Source organism: Penicillium citrinum (assembly GCF_028827155.1).
Source record: "Penicillium citrinum strain IBT 23319 chromosome Unknown utg000003l:1.0-4596430.0:1.0-4598250.0, whole genome shotgun sequence".
NCBI classification, from domain to species: Eukaryota; Fungi; Ascomycota; class Eurotiomycetes; order Eurotiales; family Aspergillaceae; genus Penicillium; species Penicillium citrinum.
This window is the reverse complement of record NW_026622688.1, coordinates 2,650,149-2,669,163: the sequence shown is the minus strand read 5'-3', so window position 1 is coordinate 2,669,163 and position 19,015 is coordinate 2,650,149. Positions and strand designations below refer to the sequence as shown.

Sequence of the window (19,015 nt, the reverse complement as noted above, 5' to 3'; positions counted from 1 at the left end):
GTATTGAATGAACATGACCGATGAGTAATCTTGACGAGAACAAGATTGATCATGTACTTCGTCAATTTGCGGGGGGTTTGCAGAGTTGTGATAAAGCCAAGACTGTATTTTGGGGCCTCAGGCAGCATTTGATATCCACTCGTTTTTTTTTCCAAGTTGGACCAAAGAGCCACCAGGAATTCTTCCTTTAAAGAGCGAACCTCGCATTTGATACTATTGCTTATTCTGATAGAGTCTTCCAAACGATAGAGATTACAGATATCAAAATTCTGCCGCAAACTAAATTGTATTACTTCACATAGTGGAAAGAAAAGAAAGAGAAAAAACTAGTCCATCCCGTCGGTATCACTGAGAGCAAGTAAAAAAGCAAATGCAATTCTGGTGACTTTTCTTTAGTAATCCCAGCATCGTTTATGCTGGAGGAGGGGGAGGAGGAGGCTGGTCACTCGGGGGAGGAGGAGGTGGCTGATCGCCAGGTGGAGGAGGTGGAGGAGGACTACCGGCACCGCCGTACATAGGAGGCATTCCCGGAGGCGGCGGAGGAGCAGCCATGCCAGGAGGATAAGCATAGCCTGCGTAAGCACCGTATCCATAGCCTGGCTGTCCACCGGGAGGAGCTTGCTGTTGCCAAGGTGCAGCGCCGGGTGGAGCGCCGGGGGCTGTTCCTGGGGCAGCATATCCAGCTTGTTGGCCGTAGCCCCCGTAGTCGTTGCCGCGGCTCTGAGCAGCCCATGGGGGTGCGGCATTCTGGTCACGGGAACCATAATCGTCGCGAGGGCGATTCTCACGCTTCTGTTGCCAGGGAGCGACATCGCTTGGTGGTGGGCCACGCTGTTGCCAAGGCTTCGCATCGCGATCATCGGGATATCCAGAGTCGGGACCGGCCTCGATGCGGCGAGGCGGGTATTCACCGGGAGCACCACCAGACAGTTCGTTCATGAGTTGCTAGTAGGCCAGTTAGCATTTCGCTGACATGATTAGCCAGGGATAGAAAGAAAAAACTTACCTCCATCTCACGATCAACAGCATCGCCAGTGCCAAGTGCACGAGGACCACGGCCGCCAACGCCGCCATTGTTGCGCCAGTCGCTGCCTCTCTGGCGGTCGGGACAATCGCGGGCCATGTGGCCAGCATTGCCACAGACGCGACAGATAATATTGGCAGTGAAGTTTCGCTGTTCGGGGCAATCGTACTTGCGATGTCCGATTTGACCACCTGATCAAGGTTAGAGATGACACATAGAAAGCGAAGAAGATAGACTTACAGTTCTGGCAAGCTTGGTTCTCATCATCACGCAGAGTACCGTTAAGAGCGGCGAGCTCACGAAGCTGGTTACGCTTGAGCTCATTCTGGCCCTCGGGGATGGAGGCAGCCTATAGATAAAAGGTCAATCCAAGTTCTCGAAAGAGAAAGAAAGGATATGCTGGGACTTACTGTCTCGATAACATTGTGCACAAGTTTCTTGGCCTTGTTCACTTTTTCTTCTGTGTCTGCCATGATCAAACAGTGAAGATCCTCCTCTTGATTGCTAGCGTGAGCGGCATCAGAGCGACCCTTTCCTTCCTTTACGGAGCCTTTACCACGAATGGCAATTTTAGCCCCGGATTCAGTCTCCATTTTCTTCAAGGTGTTTCCACGGGGACCTATAAGTAAGCCAACTTTAAAAAGATAGCAAAGAGCTAAGTGTTAGTAATCCGGTAATTTAGGGAAATCGCGTCAAGCAATGTGCAGCATCGAGCACCAAGAGTTAGCAAGAAACGGGCTGACGACATCGGAGAGAATGTCTCGTCAACTCGAGTCGAGCAGGGAGTCATGGCAGACACGATGGAGGGACAATACGGAGTTAGAGGGTTAGTTATCATACTGAAGTTAATCTCTGGATAGTCATTCACTGGCACATAGACCTTCTCTTGAGTCTTTGTGGGGCGTCTATAGTCAGAGGGCGGGTGATAGTTAGGAATGGTCTTCATGGCCTTCTCGACCAGCTTGTGGCGTTCATCCTCAAGACGCTTGCGGTACCGGTACTCGCGGGTGTTCACACGACGACCGAAGTTGTCATACTGAGGCGCAGGCGAGGGAGACCTAGAAATAAGATTATCATGAGCATGCTGCAACCAAAAGGGCAGGATCATTGAGACATACCGATCACCATCAGCCGGAACTACATCGTTGATTCGAAGCTTCTGGCTGATCTCCTCAATACGCAAGTGCAGGGTGTAAGCCTCAAGCTGTTCGCTAGTGAAGTTGGCCATGATCATTGTAGGCAAGCCCATCAGACCAGCAGCCTTGTTTTCTTGCTGATCACCCCAACGGTTGCGCTTCTTGCGCCGCTTCACGCCATCGGCCGGAAGGGGGTCCGCTGTTCATGGGGAAAAAGGATACTATCAGTGACGGTTCTTTTCGACTTTGTGAATAAGAGGGAGACTCTACTTACCTCGGACGGGGCTGCGGCCACGTTTGGGGCCGTCAGGCATGGAGGAAGGAGTCGCAGTGCGACTATCTTCCTCCTCTTCTTCCTCACCACCACCCCCGAACCGACGTCGGCCCAAGGGGATATTGTTAGAGCCTGTTATTCCTTGGTTACGCCAAGCCATAGCACCGGTTTGAAAGTAAATACAAAATGGTGTTAGTGATCGTGACTTGACATCAAAAAGAAGTGTCTTCTTGTTCCCCGATGGAAAGAAGTGGCAATGAAAACACGTGATCACGAAATCTTCGGAGGCGGTGAGCTATGTAGATTACATATACAGATGCGTTGTCTTTCTGATCAGCTTACAATTGTAAGTCACTCTTACGCTGATCACTCTAGCTGTTCTTGGTAAACCGCAAGTGCAATAATTGCATTCTTCTACAAAGAGAGCTGGGTTTGAGGTTATGCCACTTCAAAATTCAAATATGTTTTCTGCGGCATGGTTCTTAACATAGAGCAATAGCGCTTGCAGGAAGTGTCAAGTTTGCGTCAAATACTCTATTTCGCATCATCCTTCATTCCCTGTTGAACCCAGGCCCGTGTCTCCGCGGCATACTTATCAGCTGTCTCCTTATCCTTCATGTGCTCCTTGATATTGTGTGGCGTAGGAACATGGCGTCCCTTTTCGGTGCCTGGGCGCTGGTACATACGATCCTCCCATGCCTTCAGATGCGGGAATTCCTCAATATCAATACCAGCCCACGCAGCTGCTGTGATCCAGCCCCAGTGTGAGATATCAGCAATCGAGACGTGGTCGCCGACTAGATATCCTGACTTGGACTTGGCCAGGTGCTTGTCGAGAACTCCGTAGAGACGGCGCGACTCATTGATATACCGGTTCACGCCATACTCGATGCGTTCAGGGGCATATCGGTTGAAATGATTGGCCTGGCCTTGCATAGGACCTACACCTGCGTTCTGGAAGAAGAGCCAGTTGTTCATCTCGTAGTACTCGCGAGAGCCTTTGGGGAAGGAAATCTTGTGATCGGGATCATATTGCTCAGCCAGATATTGTAGGATGCTACCGGACTCGAAAAGACGGATCTGCTGGCCATCACTGAAGGTATCAGTCAAGGCGGGGATACGACCGTTGGGGTTGATCTCCAAGAACCAGCTAATGTATCTGGTTAGCCTTTTGTAAGGTTGGAAGCTGGAATATCGAAAAAAAAAAATCCATACTCTTCTTTCTGCGTATTTTTAGAAATATCAATCCGCTCAACCTTGTAGGGAAGACTGTTTATTTGTTAGTCTTGTTCATCAATATCTGCACCTGTATCTGCTTGGTTTGCTTACCCCAGCTCTTCAAGAGCCATAGAGATCTTGATCCCGTTAGGTGTTTGGGCAGTGTAAAGGGTGATATTGGGGCGAGCCATGGTGAATAATGAGAAACTTTTTTTTTTCTTAGGAGAACAGAGGACTTTTGGAACAAGCTTGGCCTTTTAAATATTGCGGGGGAAGCTCGGAATGATCGAATGACTTCACCCCCACCAAGTGGATTTATAAGCCTTTCCGAACTCGCCGAGCCCAATCGATTAAGCGTCAACACTTTCTAAGCCCACATTGGAAGGGCGTCGGAGGAAAACTGGAAAGTGCCGAGGACGTGAGCATTTGAGTCATGCAGAAAATGATATGTTGGCCTGTTCGTGGTATCATCTCTGAGACAAGGCTGTCTATTTGCAACATTGTCAAAACCTTGCAACCTTGAAGTTTGGACTATAGTCGAAATTCGACATTTTAAATGCTGCTTGATCGGTTATTCAGAGTGACTCGATCTAAGAAACCTTAAAACAGAACATATCTACTAACATAAAATGATTATTCATCTTAGGGATATGCATTGATAGACACTAAACTAGTAATTGTGACCTTCGTTCTCATCATGTCATAGCTCCATTAACCCTCATAACTTGACCAGACATCCAACTGCTATTCTTGCCACACAGGAACATCATGGCTGCGGCAATCTTTTCGGGTTCTCCAATTCGGTTGAAGGGACTATTTGAAGCCACGGCCTTAAGAACCTGATCGGATTGTCCATCCAGGAAGAGATCTGTGGTGGTTGGCCCTGGAGCAATCGCACTCACCAAAATACCCTTTCGTGCCAGGTCTTGGGCAATGACACGGGTCATCTGTTCAATGAAACCCTTGGCAGGGGGATAGAGAAGATATGCAGGAGCAATATTCGATAGATTAATGACACTAGTTGAGGCAAAGATGATCCTTCCTCCGGATGGTATATGTATAGCAGCTTTCCTTGTCAAACTTATGAGAAATTGTTTCCTGAGGGATTTGTCAAGAGAATAATTCAATCCTCCGAATCTTAACTAACCTGTGCAAGGAAGTACGGTCCTTTTGCCATGAGATTAAACGTTTTGTCAAAACCAGCCTCACTGGTATTCGCGAGGTCTTTCATCGGCAAGATACCGGCGTTAGGAATGAGGATATCAATCCGGCCCAATTTTGCGACGGCCTCTTCGACGAGACGATCTAAATTGGATAATTTAGAGGCATAAGCTTGGACAGCTAGCGCTCTATCTGATCCTATTTGCTCGACGAGTGCATTTGCAGCTTCTGCGTCAGAAAGGTAGTTAATCACCGATCTAGCACCTTCGCAAGCTGCGCGGAGGGCAGTTGCTTTGCCAATACCTTGGAAGAACCGGCGAAATAGCACATTGCTACTTCAACAATGTTGTTGGTAGTGGCCAATAGGTGGAGAAAGGGAGATATCAAAGACCAAGCCCGTAGTAAAATCCATTTTCTGACTCAAGATAGTATCCTTATTGTCAGCGAGGCTGAATTTATGACCAGCTCTCATGTTATTACTTCTTGTAGATGATGATTCAATTGATGATCAGAATGATTTTTCCAGCCAGGGACATAATTCGTGGATAGACTGAGCTTTCGCTGTTTTATACGGGATAGAGGTGATAAAAGGAGATTGAAGATTGGGATTTGAAATCGAATATTCTGTTTATCAGATTCATGATGGTCATGAGTCCTATATACTTCTTGTCTATTCATGATCTGCCCGCTGTCCGTTGCAACCATGTCTATATGTCACCTGACAGATGACTGCAACGGACAGCGGTCGAAATTCCGGACTTAAATTCAAGACCGTGATGGTTGGGTTTGAATGTTTGATGAAATTATACAGATAGTCTTCAAATATAAGCTTTGCAGGGTGTTCACTTCGAGGTTGGGTCGAACCGAACTTTGATTGCCAATCGGCCTTGACTGCTAAGCCGAAGCCGAAGCCGGTGGGGTTATTCCCGACGGATATGCTCATTATGCCGCCCAATGGGATAAGAGGTATAAGATGAGAAATTGGGACATAGTCTATTACATTAGTGTAATGAGGATGCTTCAGAGAGTTACTTTATATGTACAGAATGAGTGATCAAGAATGTACCGAATGATTTGAACCGACTCAAACAAACCAGAACAAGCTCTTTTGTTGGCTGATGCTTATAGTTACTTGTCGACACCTTTGCTGAATCGGGGAAGAGGATGAACCTAGAAGAAAGCACCTCATATCTTGTATTCGCTAAGAAAGATATGTACAACTCAAAACTCTCCGAAGACCGCTATACATCAGACATCCAGGCCAAACCGGAATCACCACACAAATGTACCAAAAAAAAAGCCAGGTTCAGGGCTTGTAATAAAAAAGGATTGAAGTATACTCTGTATATAGCACAGATCATACTACATCAAAGAGAGAATCGAAAAAGAGGGGCTTGAAGAAGCAAGGAAATGAAAGCGATCACGACACGAGAGCTCTCTGACGGCAAAAAGCCAGCAATACATTCCAAAACATGCTGGCTATGAATGCGAGACATGAGACATACAAGGAAGTCTGGTGCCATTGACTACCAGGTGAAACTCTCTTCAACGTAGTCGACGTTTGTCCGCTTTTGTCGTCGGCGGCAGACCTTGCGTACATCATCGCTCAGTCCTCCGTTACCACAAACCAGGACACCCATGGAGCCGACCTGGTTCTCAACTTCCATACCGACAAGAGTGTCGATATTAGGGCGGCCAGGGAACATCTGCACTGTCGCAGATGGGCTCTGGATCTCCTTGGTGTTGCGTGGACGAGTAACGAAGAGCATGATTCGGAGGACTTCACGTCGACGGTCCATCGCCAGTATGCTTGTCATCCAAGGCCTGATCCACTCCAGGTGTTCGGGCGATTGAATGATCCAGACAAGTGTCAAGCGACGACAGGCGACAGTACCCTCAGCGAAGCCAGCAACGAGGTGACGAACAAAAGGAACGTGATGGGTGATACCAACACCACCGGCAAAAAGCATGACTGTTCCGTAGGAGTCCATGGTGTGGATGTTGCCGTAAGGTCCCTCGGCAAATGCGCGAAGAGTAACGCGGTTACCAATGGCGTTGGCAGCACGCTGGAATAGCTTGTCAGTCATGCCAGTACGACGGCGAACTAACAAGGAGATGGTCTCCTTTTGAGGTGCGCCGACTAAATCTTGTTTGGACATAGGCAGGGATTTTTCGTCTAACATCGAGTCTTCAACCTCGCTCCAGGCAACGGAGAAGGGGTGCGAAGTCCACCATCCAATAGCCGGGATGTATAGGTAAATGTGCTGGCCTGGAAGGAAGGTCCATGGGCGAGCCATGCGCAGAGTGATACGCATCGCATCTCCCGGCATGGCTTCGACGACAGCGGTGGTAGATTCGCGACCGAAGTTGCGGTAAATGATGATGAATAGTCGAGTCGTACGCTAATAGATATGTGAGTTGATGAGTTGGTAGGATGGAAGACGATATCAACTTACCTCAAGAGCCCACAAGATAATAGCTGCGAGGAGATAAGTTTGAGCCGCCAAGCCATTCAAGTGCACCCAAAGGAAGCCGAAGCAGGCCGCTGCGAGTGCGAAATGAAGGTGGACGAAGACTTCGTAGAAGGCATGGCGAATGGGCGAAAGAGAGTGCAGCATCAGCACCACGAAAGCGATAGTTCCCTAAAATAAAGCGAGTCAATGGCGAGTCGACGACAATGAGCTGATCAGACCAATTCATACCCCCAAACCAGTGTACAGGAAGCTACTCGAGCTAAGGGCAATTCCAACAATATCCCAACCAGCTGCAATGACGTTAGCTTAGTTTCACCAAGTGAGATTTCGTTTAATGCTAACCTGTTTGAGCCTTGGGGATCATCCAAGCAAAGGTATGGGCAAGAGCCTCTAGCACAACAATACGACCAAGCCAACGGTGAAGCAAGTTCCAGGTATCGAATGGCACATGGAGCATGGCAATCAGAGGGTTGTTCCGCCCAGCCATGATGATCAGTGGGATGAGATTGACAGTGGCCATAGTACCCGTTCGGTTACGAATGATTCCCGACAAAGTCTTCTCATCAGAGGCATAGGGCGTGGTAACCACGCAAAGGATAACATTCATGGCAATCACTCCAAAGACAAGGATACCGTGAAATCGGCTGGGAAGGGTACCCATGTTGACGGCGGTCGAAAGCTGAAACTCGCGGTTGTGACGGACACCAAACAACGGAGCATAGATCAAATGCTCCTTGAACCAGGAAAATGTACCATGTGCAGGCACGAAATATCGCTGCTTGTCGTCGGTGAAACTTGATAGTCGTCGCAGATGGCCGGAGAATCGAAAGACGAGAGACCAAATCATCACCGCAGCAGCCGCGCAACCAAGAGCGAGTATACAGTAGCGAGCCAAATCATCATTGACTGCCTCATAGAACATGAAATCCCCACCGCCGCCTCTCTTCTCGACGTCTGCGGCATTGCTCAGGCCCGCGAGGGCTAGAGCAAGAACAAGGTGAAGCATGGTGTTGACCTTTCGTGGACAAGTTTGATGCAAGCGTTGAGTAGTGGTGTTCTTCTTTTTTTTTTTAGCAAGACCAGCTTGCTTGGGGGATCAGTGGGTGAACAGTTAATATTCTATCAGAACTGCAAAAAGAACGAAAAGCTTGTGTTGAATGTTTTTGCAAGGTCGACACGCAAGTTAGAACAGCACCAGGTTGCTCTAAGGAAGAAGGAAATAAAAGATAGTGAACGCAAAGGTCGCCAAGAGGTCGGGGGACGTTGTCGATGAGTTGCTGATATTGAAGACAGAGTCTTCTAGATTGAAATTGTCGGTCGGAGTGAATGACTCGTAGCAACAGGCATCGATCGGAATACGGTTTCTTCACGTCAATGATAGTGCTCAGCAACAAGCCAAGGAATGTCAGATCTGTCCAAATGTTTTCCAATGGCTTTTGTTGTTGATGGGCAACGGAAAGAATGCTGGTGATCCTGTCACTACTGTAAAAAAACGAGACAAGAAAAAATCACAAAAAAAAAACAAAACCAATGGTTCTAGCCCACCAGTTTGAATGACAATTGTCAAGAAGAAAGGAAAGTCGAAAAGAAAGAAAGACACCAGACAATGAGGATTGTCGCGTGGAAAGGAAGAAAGAAGAGACAAGCTCTTACAAGGGGGCAGTTAAACGAAGGAAATAATAGTAACTTTTCCCTGCGTCCACTCTTCCAGAAGGGTGGGGAGCAGTGAGACAGGCCAAGTGCCGCGCCGGGGCCAGCACGGTGGAATATGTAGAATTAAGCAAGGCTAGGCCGAATGGCGTTCGCACGAATCGTCGCTATCATACCGTCATATCGTCATCTCATAGATCATCCGGAAGGCCATGCTACCAGAGGGGGTTTTGGCGCTGTTCCCGGGAAGATCCTCGATCTGAGGAATGTCCATCCGTACCAGATGAGAGGGCAAAAGGCCATGTCACAATTGGCAACCTAGGAGCGACTCAGGTCGACACATCCACAGAATGGGGATGGTTGGATCGAATCAGGGGTAATCAAGGACCCATCCGAGCGACAGTGCAAAGATTGCCATGCTCAGTAAAGTAACATGCGACATACGACAGGTCGAGATAATCTTGGCGCTGGTAGTGGCGGGCCATGATGGTTGGATGTCACTGGCTCGCGCTGAAACACCCAGTGAGCGGCCAGAACTGAGCAGGAATCCATAGACGCCCGCTAGAATTTGCGTTGATCCTCGTCAGCGTGCCGGGGTGTTTGAGAATGGCCCTTGCTTTGTCCGCTGTCCAATCCGCTGTATGGAGGTGGAGAAAGGGGGAGGCAAAGTGCGGAGGAGCTTGACAGAAGTGGATTCGTGGACCAAGATTTCTGCGTGGTTGGTGAGGTTGGTGTGTTTGATGTTGTTTGAGTATGTACGGAGTATAGAGTACTGTATTGTATGTACAGCATCAGTTAGCGCCCACGCACGATGCTATCACAGCGAGCAAATTCATGAAACACAATATATCAAGCACATTGCTTATCATTTGCTGACCAACTCTTCATCTGATAGCCGAAATATCTAAAAGAAACAAAGTGTGAGAAGTTCAAAAGTGTGTTCCCGTTGGCTCGGGGAACTTCTTGGCAGGCCAATCTATGTCAGACCTTTAATCTCCCGAAAGCCTCTAAAAAGAACCCTAATGAGTCGACTAAACCCGATAGTCGGTTTATTTGACCCACGAATGCCCCAAACCAGCCGTATACTATTTGCATTGGGCTGAAACAAGAATAGATTGAATGTTAAGTACAAACATAGTGCTGGGTATGTCTAGGGCATTCCATTTTTACCTCGTCACCTAACACTAACCTCCCATTGCCAAATGCAGTGTATGCGCCGTTGGAGGACCCTCGGCGAAACTAATTCCTTCCTACCACAGATAAAATACATTCCTTGTCAAATCTGAACATCTGCATGATTCGAAACACCTCAAGGTTTTGACAGGTGTCATGCGAAGACAAATAACCTCAGATCCGAAACACAGAGACTGCTGATCCGAAGTATCAAAAGAGTAAGATGGATCGGATATCGGCCCGTACAACTAGGACAGGAATCCTAATGGCTTAAAGCAAGCAATACAGCACAAGAATGAGACAAGAAAAAGCAAAAAGAGAGGGGGGAAGAAGAAAAAATCATGCTAATGTACATAAGGTTAACGCCAATCACGATCCAAGGGTATCATATCATGCCAGGTCCCAAACACCAATTCTGTTCACCCCAATGTACTGTATGCCCACTCCCCGCTCTATCCACCGATTTCTTGGAAAATTGAGCCTCGTAATTTCGGCCCTGTTCGGTCGAGCTGGGTCGAACCCAATATCAAAGAGAGCACCTCAATTTCTAGACAAGGTCCGTTCGCAAGGTAAGAAATTGATGATCCGTGTGAACCGTGGATAGACATCAGACTTCGAAAGAAGTCCAAGTTATCCATATTCCCTTCTCAGAAGGCCGATGCGTGTTTACAAAAAGCTAAGCTCGTCGTCACTATCCTCCGAATAGGGAATGATCGTTCTCGGCCTAGTTGGTTCGCGTACTATCTTTTTGTTACCGAATGCACCAGCTGATTCCCGTTGCCTGGGCCTTCGCCGCTCCATTGTTCGGTGGACCTGCATTTCAACCGGTTCTCTAACAGGTTGGGGGCGCTCCTCGCGTGCGGCGGTCTCTTTTTGATTAATGATCACCACCTCAACCTTTTTTCCATCGGCTCTCCTCGTGGCAGGTCGCTGATTGCCCCGCTTTTGAGTCGATATATCACGCAAGATACGACGGCGGGAAGGCTCCCGCTGCAGGTCAGAGGAGCTAGTTACCATCCTAGGGGAAAAGGAAACCGCTTTGCTCGTTTCTGGATTCTCCACAATCACCGGTTCTGGCCGCCGACGTTTGGCCGGACGAGTGGGCGAGGAATCCATCATCGCAAAATTGCGCTTCGCTCCAACAGAAGTGGGTTCGGTCGACGTAGGAGAGGATGTCACACTCGATGTAATCTTCGCAGAGTGGTCCGATTCAGGCGAGCTACTGTCAGTTGAGCAGGGAACATATGGAAGCGATCTGGCGGTCATTGAATTGCGTCCTCTGATAATCACTCTAGGCGCAGGATCTGGTTTGCACGCGGGCGTTCGAGCCACCCATTCGCCAATACTTTCTTCCCAGCGATAGCCTCTGCTCACGTTTGGCGTTGGCAGGTCATCGGTAAAGCCAGGGCTTGTTTTTTCCTCGTTGCTGAGTACAATGGCCGTTTCTTGGATCTCAATTGCCCACAAGTGGTCGTCCGGATCTCCGGTTCCTTCTGCAAATTGCATAGCAGTTTCCACGGCGACTTGGCGTAGAAGTTCTGAAAGACAAGGCAGTTCGCCCAAGTGAAGCAGACGCGAAACCATGCAGCGAATGTCTCGACCCATGCCGAAATGTTCATTCTCAGTGGCACCGCCAAAGCAGCGGAACGCCTGCTGCACGAATAAGGCAAGTTCCTTTACCAAGTCAGATCGAACAGACAGATATTCACAGATCTCTTCGAGATTAGGCGCTGGCGGTATCATGTGCTCATCATCGTCTCTGAGCAGGGCATCATTACAATGTAGAAGGCAATCTGCCATAATGACACAGCCCCGCCTAAAGGCCTGATGCGAAGTAGCTGCGGTAGCCAAGCGAAACGGCTTCCCTTCTATGTCCCTTTCCACTATGTAGAAAACGTAATTGATCATTTGACCGGCTTTAGTGCCGTTCCTTTCTTTATGCTCATCAAGACCACGAGATCGCGAGATATGCATACCACATAATGCTGACAAGAGACTTGTAATATGATTGCTTAGCGCATCTTCAACAGGTATCGGGCAAGGGCTTAAGAAGTCAGACTTGTCCAATTTCCCTGTAGACAAACCCCGTGTTCTTCTGCCTGCACCGATATCGCGCCGGGGTTGACGAAGTTGGGTAGCCTGCGCAGAACCAGCTGTCATTAGAACATCGCTTGAGCTCATGAGAACAGCTTCAAGCAATCGCGAGGCAGCCGCGTAATCACCATCCTCTCTGGAGAAAGATACTATGGCTCGAGTCATCCAGCTCGTCCAGACTTTCGTCGACACCCATTGCGGTGGCAGAACACCACGTTGAAGAAGCCTTGCTAGCTCGTCGAATATAAATGAGCGATGCAATGGTCCGTAAGATGCATACTTGCGTAATAGCCGAATAGGATCCCCCGGCACACTAGATTCGACAGGAGGTTTGACGGCAACGGGGTACGGATAGGAGGGGCACATAGAGAGGAAGGTTGATAGTAGCGCCTCGAATGCATCTGGTTCATCAAGTCGGCATTTTTCGATCAGAGCATATGCGATAGAATCGGTCACCCATCTGTTTCGGATCATTGAGGAAACCAGGTGAATCCCCTGGGCACGAACAGCTTCGCGTAAGGGCTTCCAGCCCCTACCATGAGGTGCATAAAAAGACTCAAGCTCGGTAAAGTATGCATCACACACATTATCGTCTCTATCTTCCTCCATCTCATTTTGCATCTCTTGTTCATTTGCTATGAACTCCGGCAAACATCGAGTAACCATAGACATTAAAGAACGAGCACCGTGCTTGGGCCCTGTTCCCGCGTCAGTCGTTGCTTGTCTACATATCCGAGTATTACAGAGGAAGTTTTGGAGAACACGGTCGAGGTTGCGTGCTATGTCAGCAAACCCTGTATCTCCTGACAGGTCCAACAACTCTTGCCACGGGCTCTTTTGGAGCTTGTATCGATCACGAAAAGCTTGCGTCTGGCCCCGAGAATTCCTAGTCCTCGATCGTTCCGCAGATCCCTGTGATTGCGCACTCGGCGGTTCCTCCCATCGTTTTCCAGTGATCAAGGGTGTTGCCAACTCAATTGCGCCGGGTAAGGTGCGGTTCGTCTCCGGGCTGTGTACTGAAATCCTTGTTCGCCTTTTGCTAGTTCGACCACCTCGGTTCGAGTATCTATGCTTAAGACGTCGTTGGTCAAGCTTCTTGCCGGGTATCCAAACAGGGTCGTCTTCGTCCGCATCTGATCCAGAATAATTGGCCTGGACAGGCGCGCTCTCATCTTCGTTCAGCACGTGAGTTTCGGCAGTATCAGTCTCTCCATCCTCTGCCTTCGACTCGGCAGCGATTATTGCCAGCGTTTCTTGGTGTTTTTCGAGCCGACGGTAAATGGACGTCAAAGGGCGTAAGATGCGGTTCGCCCACTTTGCTGTCGCTTGTAGGTCGTCCATTGGGAATATTCGAAAACAATGCTATGTACTAAATGCTAGATCTGCAAATGAATTATTAGAGATGCCAATGGCGAGGCGAAGACGTATCTGAACTGTACCGCAAGAATAGAGCCTTCCAGCACAATCACTGCTGCGAGTGTGCATGTTCACAAGTTGGGGCCTCCAAGCATATCTAATGTGTTGATAATATACCCATAAGGGTGAAAAGATACAAAATTATCAAATGCAGCCTAAATAGGCTCTGATAAAAACGCGCTATCAAATGCGAGGTCAGGATGATTGAAGGGAGATCGGAGGCGGCGGGCAGAACAAAGTAAACAAATGCGGGTCCCAATGCGGTGAAGCGCAGACTCATCCGATTCCAAGCGTGACAACATAGAAAGATACATGAGTGAATGCCACTACATAGTAAACCAATTTTCTTCAACTTAAGTAGAGAATTACCAAAAGAACAAAGACAATCCAGTCATGCATCAACGAACCAATTCATATTATCATATGCAAAGTAAAACTCGTGAATGTATCCGATAGACCTTCCTCATCCATTCATACCAAGGTATCGGGCCATATAATACAACCGAATCCCAAATCTAGATCATATTCAGTGATCTTGGACAAATTCAAGAGACAAAGAAGGCATGGAACAAAAAAAAAGGAGGAGAGGAGAGAGATCTAAAATAATAAAACAGGTTTCCGCTCAAGCTTGACCGCGGCCGCACCAAGAAACAAGATAATGGAGAATTTTATTGTTAAGACAAAAAATGGCAAAGAAGAAACCAGGTATTGACGTATCAAGGTCTAATCAAGCTGTGAAGAAGTAAGGGTTTTAGGCCTTAGACTGCTTAGAGCCACGGAGCTTGGGGTTGGCAGTGCGCTTCTTCTGCTTGGTGCGGGAAGAACCAGCATCACCTTCGATGAACTTCACCAGCTCGTCAATGCTGCGGTTGTGAATGTTAGGGTCAGCGGCGCCAGCGCCAGCGGTCTCAGGAGCGGTCTGGCCGACCTGAGGCTGGACACGAGTGCCCATAGTAGAGACACGGGGGTTGATGTTGACACGACGCAATCGGCGAGCCTGGATATCCTTGGCGTGCTTAGCGATGGAGACAGCGTTCTGAGTAAGTTGCTCCAGCCAAGTCTCGGCTTCCTTAGTGTTGCGGTCCTCGGGTCCGAGCTGAGCAAGGAAGATGTTGTAGGCCTCACGCATCTTGCCGACGGCAGCCTTGGAGTCTTGGTCCAGGGCAAGAGCCTGGGCCAGCTGGAAGAGGATGGTAGCGGTGTTGATAGACTGCTTGCCGAAGAGGTTCTCGCAGATGGATAGAGAGGCCTCGAACCACTTGCGAGAGTCGGCGTACTGCTTGAGGTGCTGCAGCATCACGGCGGCGTTGTTCAAGGTGGTGATGGAGTCGGGGTGGTTAGCACCGTAGATGATCTTCCAGAGATCCATGGCGTGCTTGATATATACCAGAGCAGTCTTGGTGTTGCCAGAAGCATGCTCGAACAGACTCAAGTTGAGGTAGGCCAGAATGGTGTCAGCAGAGTCGACACCGAGGGTACGCTCAGTGACGATGACAGCCTTGCGGGCCAGCTCAACAGCAGCCTCCTTCTCTTCGGTCTGATAATAGAGCATAGAGAGCTGGTGGTAAAGCTTGGCGACCTCAGGGTGAAGGATGCCATAAATTTGCTCGTGCAGCGAGAGAGACTCCAGAATGAGCTCCTGGCCCAGTTGCTTCTGGTTCTGCATAAGCGAGATACGGCCAGCCTCAAGGGCCTCCTCGGCTAGGGAGCTGCGGGGCGAGGCATCCTTAACCAAGGGGACGATGTTCAAGATGTCATCGGCAGTGATGGTCACTGTAGGCTTAGTTTCAACAGGGGCGCGGCTGGGAGACTTGTTCTCGCCACCCTTCTTCTTCTTCTTGTTCTTGCTACCTTCGTCATGACCGTTTCCATTGGCAACGGGAATGGGTGCCTCCTTAACCTGATCCTTTGTGAAAGCGAACTCGCGGGCACCAAGCTGGAGACCCAACTTAATAGAGATATCACGCAGAAGCTGCAGGTGACGGAGAGAGCTTGTCCAGCTCTTGTCCAGAGAGAAACGATAACGGATAGTGACCTGCTTCTCGATCTCAGCGCGAAGAGAGGCGGGGGTGACCTTTTCGAAGGAGAAATCGCCCTCGGGGTAGATCTCACGCAGCGACTCGTCGATTTCAGCGCGGGGGGGCAGCATTGACATCAGTGCCAAGCAGGCAGTTCAGCAGGTGTGCGATGCAAGGAGCGACAAAAGGAGCCGGTACGTTGCTCAGGTACATGTGAGAGACGTGTTTGAAGGCACGGGCGATCATCTCCTGGACCAGAAGGGTTGAGAGAGCGGCAAGACGGGGTCCCTTCTCGCTGGACAGCTCGGCCAACTTACCAAGGTAGCGCATGTTGATACCACGCTTGTGCAGGAGCTGTGTCAGCGACTGACCATCCATAGGGAAGCCAACATCTCCATCGTGCAGGTCCTTAACCAAGTCGGGGATGATCTTGGAGCGCAGGTGGTCGCAAGCACTGCGGACCTCCTTTTCGTCCTCGGCCCATTGCTCCTTCTCCTCCTTAGTTTGGGGGACCTGGCCGCTAAAGACATCAGGGTTGAGAGCAAGCTGGAATCCAGAGATATCGACCCGCTCTTGGTCCGCAGACTCTTCGGTCTTTTCCTCGGAGTTCTCCTCAGTCTTGCTTTCGGCCTTCGCGGCACGGCGGCGTTCAACCTCAGCCTTCACGTACTCGCTCATCTTGTGGCGCCAGTAAGACTCAACGAGCTCCAATCGCAGAACTGACATACGGTGGGGGTACACATCACTGCCATCCTCCTCTTGCCACGCGGCGTCCATGGGGGTCATGCGGTAAAGGTCAAGGGCATACTTGCGACCATCAGTGCCCAAAAGACCCTTCGTCTCAACGCTGCCCTCGAGGTCATGACGCTTGCCATCCTTGTCCCAGACAGGGTGCTGCTTAATACGGAGAGCCTTGGAAAGTTTCTCGAACACGGGCTTGAAGTCAGGGTGGGTAGCGACGACCTCCTTGCCCTCAACACCACCGTAGTCGATCTGGTGCTCACCAGGCTCACGCTGCTTGAAGATACCAGGAACGATACTCTGGCCAACAATACGCTTGCCAAGGTAGTCGACAACGACGGTACCAGGAGTGAACAGGCCCTGGATGTCAAGCTGGTTCACGGCCTTAATACCCAGAACATCCTTTCCGACAGCCACGCGAGCAGCCTCATCGCCACCCTCGGAGGTGAAAGTGCCGACACCGTCAGCACCGAACGAGTAGAAGATGTTGTTGTACACGAAGATCTGGGCTTCGCGGGATTCGGTGGGATTCAGAGGAGCAACCTCACCACGGGCGACCAGAACAGCGCCACGGGCAGCAGCCTCGTTATAATCGGCGAACAGCTTAGATGTCAGACGTTCGCGGAAGACACGGTCCTGGACAGTGTCGCGAGGTAGCTCACGGGTGGTCTGAAACTCCTCGTTCCAGTCACGCAGAGTCTCGGCATTGTCCGCGCCAGAGATCAGGTAGCTCTCTTGAGAGCGAGTGATGTCAGGCTGGTGGGCGTTCTGGCTGGAAGACACCGGGGTGACAAGCCATGGGCTGTTAGGGATGGCGTTCTGGAAGGGGAAGGTGGTGAGAAGGTCCTTCTGGTTGTTGAACTCCTGTAGGGCCTCGAAAGAAGCGTTGAAAGAGGCGGACAATTGAGAGATCAGAGTGAGCAGAGAGTGGGCGCTGCCCTTAACACCCTTTGGCATAGCCTTGGGGAAGGGGTCGAACCGAGTATTGGAGTTCTTGTTGACGAAGAATCCTGACACGTGCGAAGTGATCTGGAACTGCTCGCCCTCGTTGGAGAGAACTTGAAGGTAAAGCAGGTGACCCTTCTGGCGGAGGTTGTATGGCACAGGGTTCCATGGTGACAGCGAGATAGACTTGACGGTCTTGGGCAGAGGCGAAGTGGGCTTGGGCAGGATGGTCTGCAATGAAGAAGGACCAGCCAAGTTGTACTTTAGAAGCGAGTGGTCCTTGTCCGACTCAGCAGCACGGGCGGCATCAGCGGAGATGTCGTCGTGCAGCGAAAGACCGGCAGAGATGCCGTGCAGGCTATCGACCCGATCACCGGCAGCACCGACAAGCTCTCTCAATCGCACAATGTGCATGCGGGCCTCCTTCTCAGTATAGGGATCCTCAACCAGGGTGATCTCGGAGTCTGCTTGAAGGCCAGGGACCTCGGACAACTCAACGAAATCGTTGATACGAGATCCATTAAACTCCAGGTGGAAGCATGTGTACTGGAAGGTACCAGGCAGTTCGACAATGGATTGGCGAACATCTTGAACTTGTTCTTGGCTCGATACCTAAAGAAGACCACGGTGTCAGATAACCGATTCTTTCAATCAATAATCAGAAATAACCTACCATGACCTGGATCTTGTAAGGCTCATGCGGCAGCTTCACAGTGATCTGGAAAAGGCCTTGAAACAGGTCAGAAAACCACAGCTTCAAATTGGTTTCGAATTATCTCACATACCACCAGCAGTTTCATCCTCCACACCATCGGGGTGGTCGCCGTTGGTCTGTTCCTGAGAAGTTGGGGGAACCTCTAGATGATGGTCAGATATATGAGTACTCTATTGCGGTCTGCCACGTTGTATGCTGCGTTCCGATGTATCGTGTGACAGTGTCCGGGAAAGCTTCGAGGGGTAGGCGGACCTTTCGAGTGCTCCAATTCTCCATTGGATTGAGCCATTATGATCGGTGATTATAAACAATAGCTCCAGCAAAGTCAATTTGCGATAGGCAGCTATCTCACGCGCGATGTGAAGTCGAGACAAACGGCGGCGAGAAGAAAAGGTGAGGACCCGCGGGGATTGGGAAGAGAGAAGAGAAAAAAAAGAAGTCGCTATGGTACAAGAGAGGAATTAGGGCAATTGAGTCAGAAAAGAAATTCCAAAACCCCCGTACCCCAGATAATGGATGCAAAAAGGAAAAGCGTCTGGTGAAGAAGAGAAGCGGTAGAACGGAGGAGAAAATTTCGCGGGATGCGGCATACCCTCGGAAGTGCTCGGGCGGTGGGTTCGGGGAAGCCACCGCGGAGAGAATTCTCCACTGCGTGAAGAGATGTGTCATGGATAGTAATAAAAGGATTGGCCTGGTAGAGAGTGGTATACTATGTATATACAGTGTATGAGATGGGCCTGTACCCACAGATTACAGTCAAGCTTGAATATACCATGTATATACAGTAGTCATTGTGGCCATTTATAGTTGAGACGGCTCTTCCAATACAGTCGGGTGTATACATAGTACTTGAGAGTGCGCCCTTGGCCTTGGACGACCACTAAAGACTCAGAACTTAATTGTGTAATGATTGCTCAAAATATTCATCTTGGAAAATCACATTGGCCTCAATTGTTTAGCGTTGACAGTAGTAGTA

At 49.6% G+C, this 19,015-nt stretch overlaps 6 protein-coding genes across 6 annotated transcripts; all 6 read right to left on the bottom strand.

The window, feature by feature from the left end:
• Positions 1-411: 411 nt before the first annotated feature.
• On the bottom strand, positions 412-2,594 carry bbp (putative zinc knuckle transcription factor/splicing factor MSL5/ZFM1; the record flags this gene model as incomplete). The annotated part of the gene is made up of 7 exons (XM_056643125.1): positions 412-945; positions 1,007-1,215; positions 1,265-1,373; positions 1,435-1,658; positions 1,865-2,082; positions 2,143-2,359; positions 2,435-2,594. 7 exons carry the CDS (start codon positions 2,592-2,594, stop codon positions 412-414), a joined length of 1,671 nt encoding a protein of 556 aa, XP_056502537.1.
• A 374-nt stretch (positions 2,595-2,968) lies between these two features.
• N7469_004204 (glutathione S-transferase family protein) lies at positions 2,969-3,843 on the bottom strand (the record flags this gene model as incomplete). The annotated part of the gene is made up of 3 exons (XM_056643124.1): positions 2,969-3,584; positions 3,650-3,703; positions 3,764-3,843. The coding sequence occupies 3 exons, from the start codon at positions 3,841-3,843 to the stop codon at positions 2,969-2,971; spliced, it is 750 nt and encodes a 249-aa protein (XP_056502536.1).
• A 504-nt stretch (positions 3,844-4,347) lies between these two features.
• Positions 4,348-4,599, bottom strand: N7469_004203 (uncharacterized protein; the record flags this gene model as incomplete). Its single annotated transcript, XM_056643123.1, has 1 exon — positions 4,348-4,599. One exon carries the CDS (start codon positions 4,597-4,599, stop codon positions 4,348-4,350), a length of 252 nt encoding a protein of 83 aa, XP_056502535.1.
• A 1,740-nt stretch (positions 4,600-6,339) lies between these two features.
• On the bottom strand, positions 6,340-8,293 carry N7469_004202 (ferric reductase family protein; the record flags this gene model as incomplete). Its single annotated transcript, XM_056643122.1, has 4 exons — positions 6,340-7,215; positions 7,270-7,455; positions 7,516-7,577; positions 7,630-8,293. 4 exons carry the CDS (start codon positions 8,291-8,293, stop codon positions 6,340-6,342), a joined length of 1,788 nt encoding a protein of 595 aa, XP_056502534.1.
• Positions 8,294-10,776: 2,483 nt separating this feature from the next.
• On the bottom strand, positions 10,777-13,545 carry N7469_004201 (uncharacterized protein; the record flags this gene model as incomplete). The annotated part of the gene is made up of 1 exon (XM_056643121.1): positions 10,777-13,545. One exon carries the CDS (start codon positions 13,543-13,545, stop codon positions 10,777-10,779), a length of 2,769 nt encoding a protein of 922 aa, XP_056502533.1.
• Positions 13,546-14,371: 826 nt separating this feature from the next.
• Positions 14,372-18,328, bottom strand: N7469_004200 (translation initiation factor 3 subunit CLU1; the record flags this gene model as incomplete). Its single annotated transcript, XM_056643120.1, has 5 exons — positions 14,372-15,739; positions 15,774-17,936; positions 17,998-18,053; positions 18,110-18,181; positions 18,292-18,328. 5 exons carry the CDS (start codon positions 18,326-18,328, stop codon positions 14,372-14,374), a joined length of 3,696 nt encoding a protein of 1,231 aa, XP_056502532.1.
• Between the last annotated feature and the right edge of the window lie 687 nt (positions 18,329-19,015).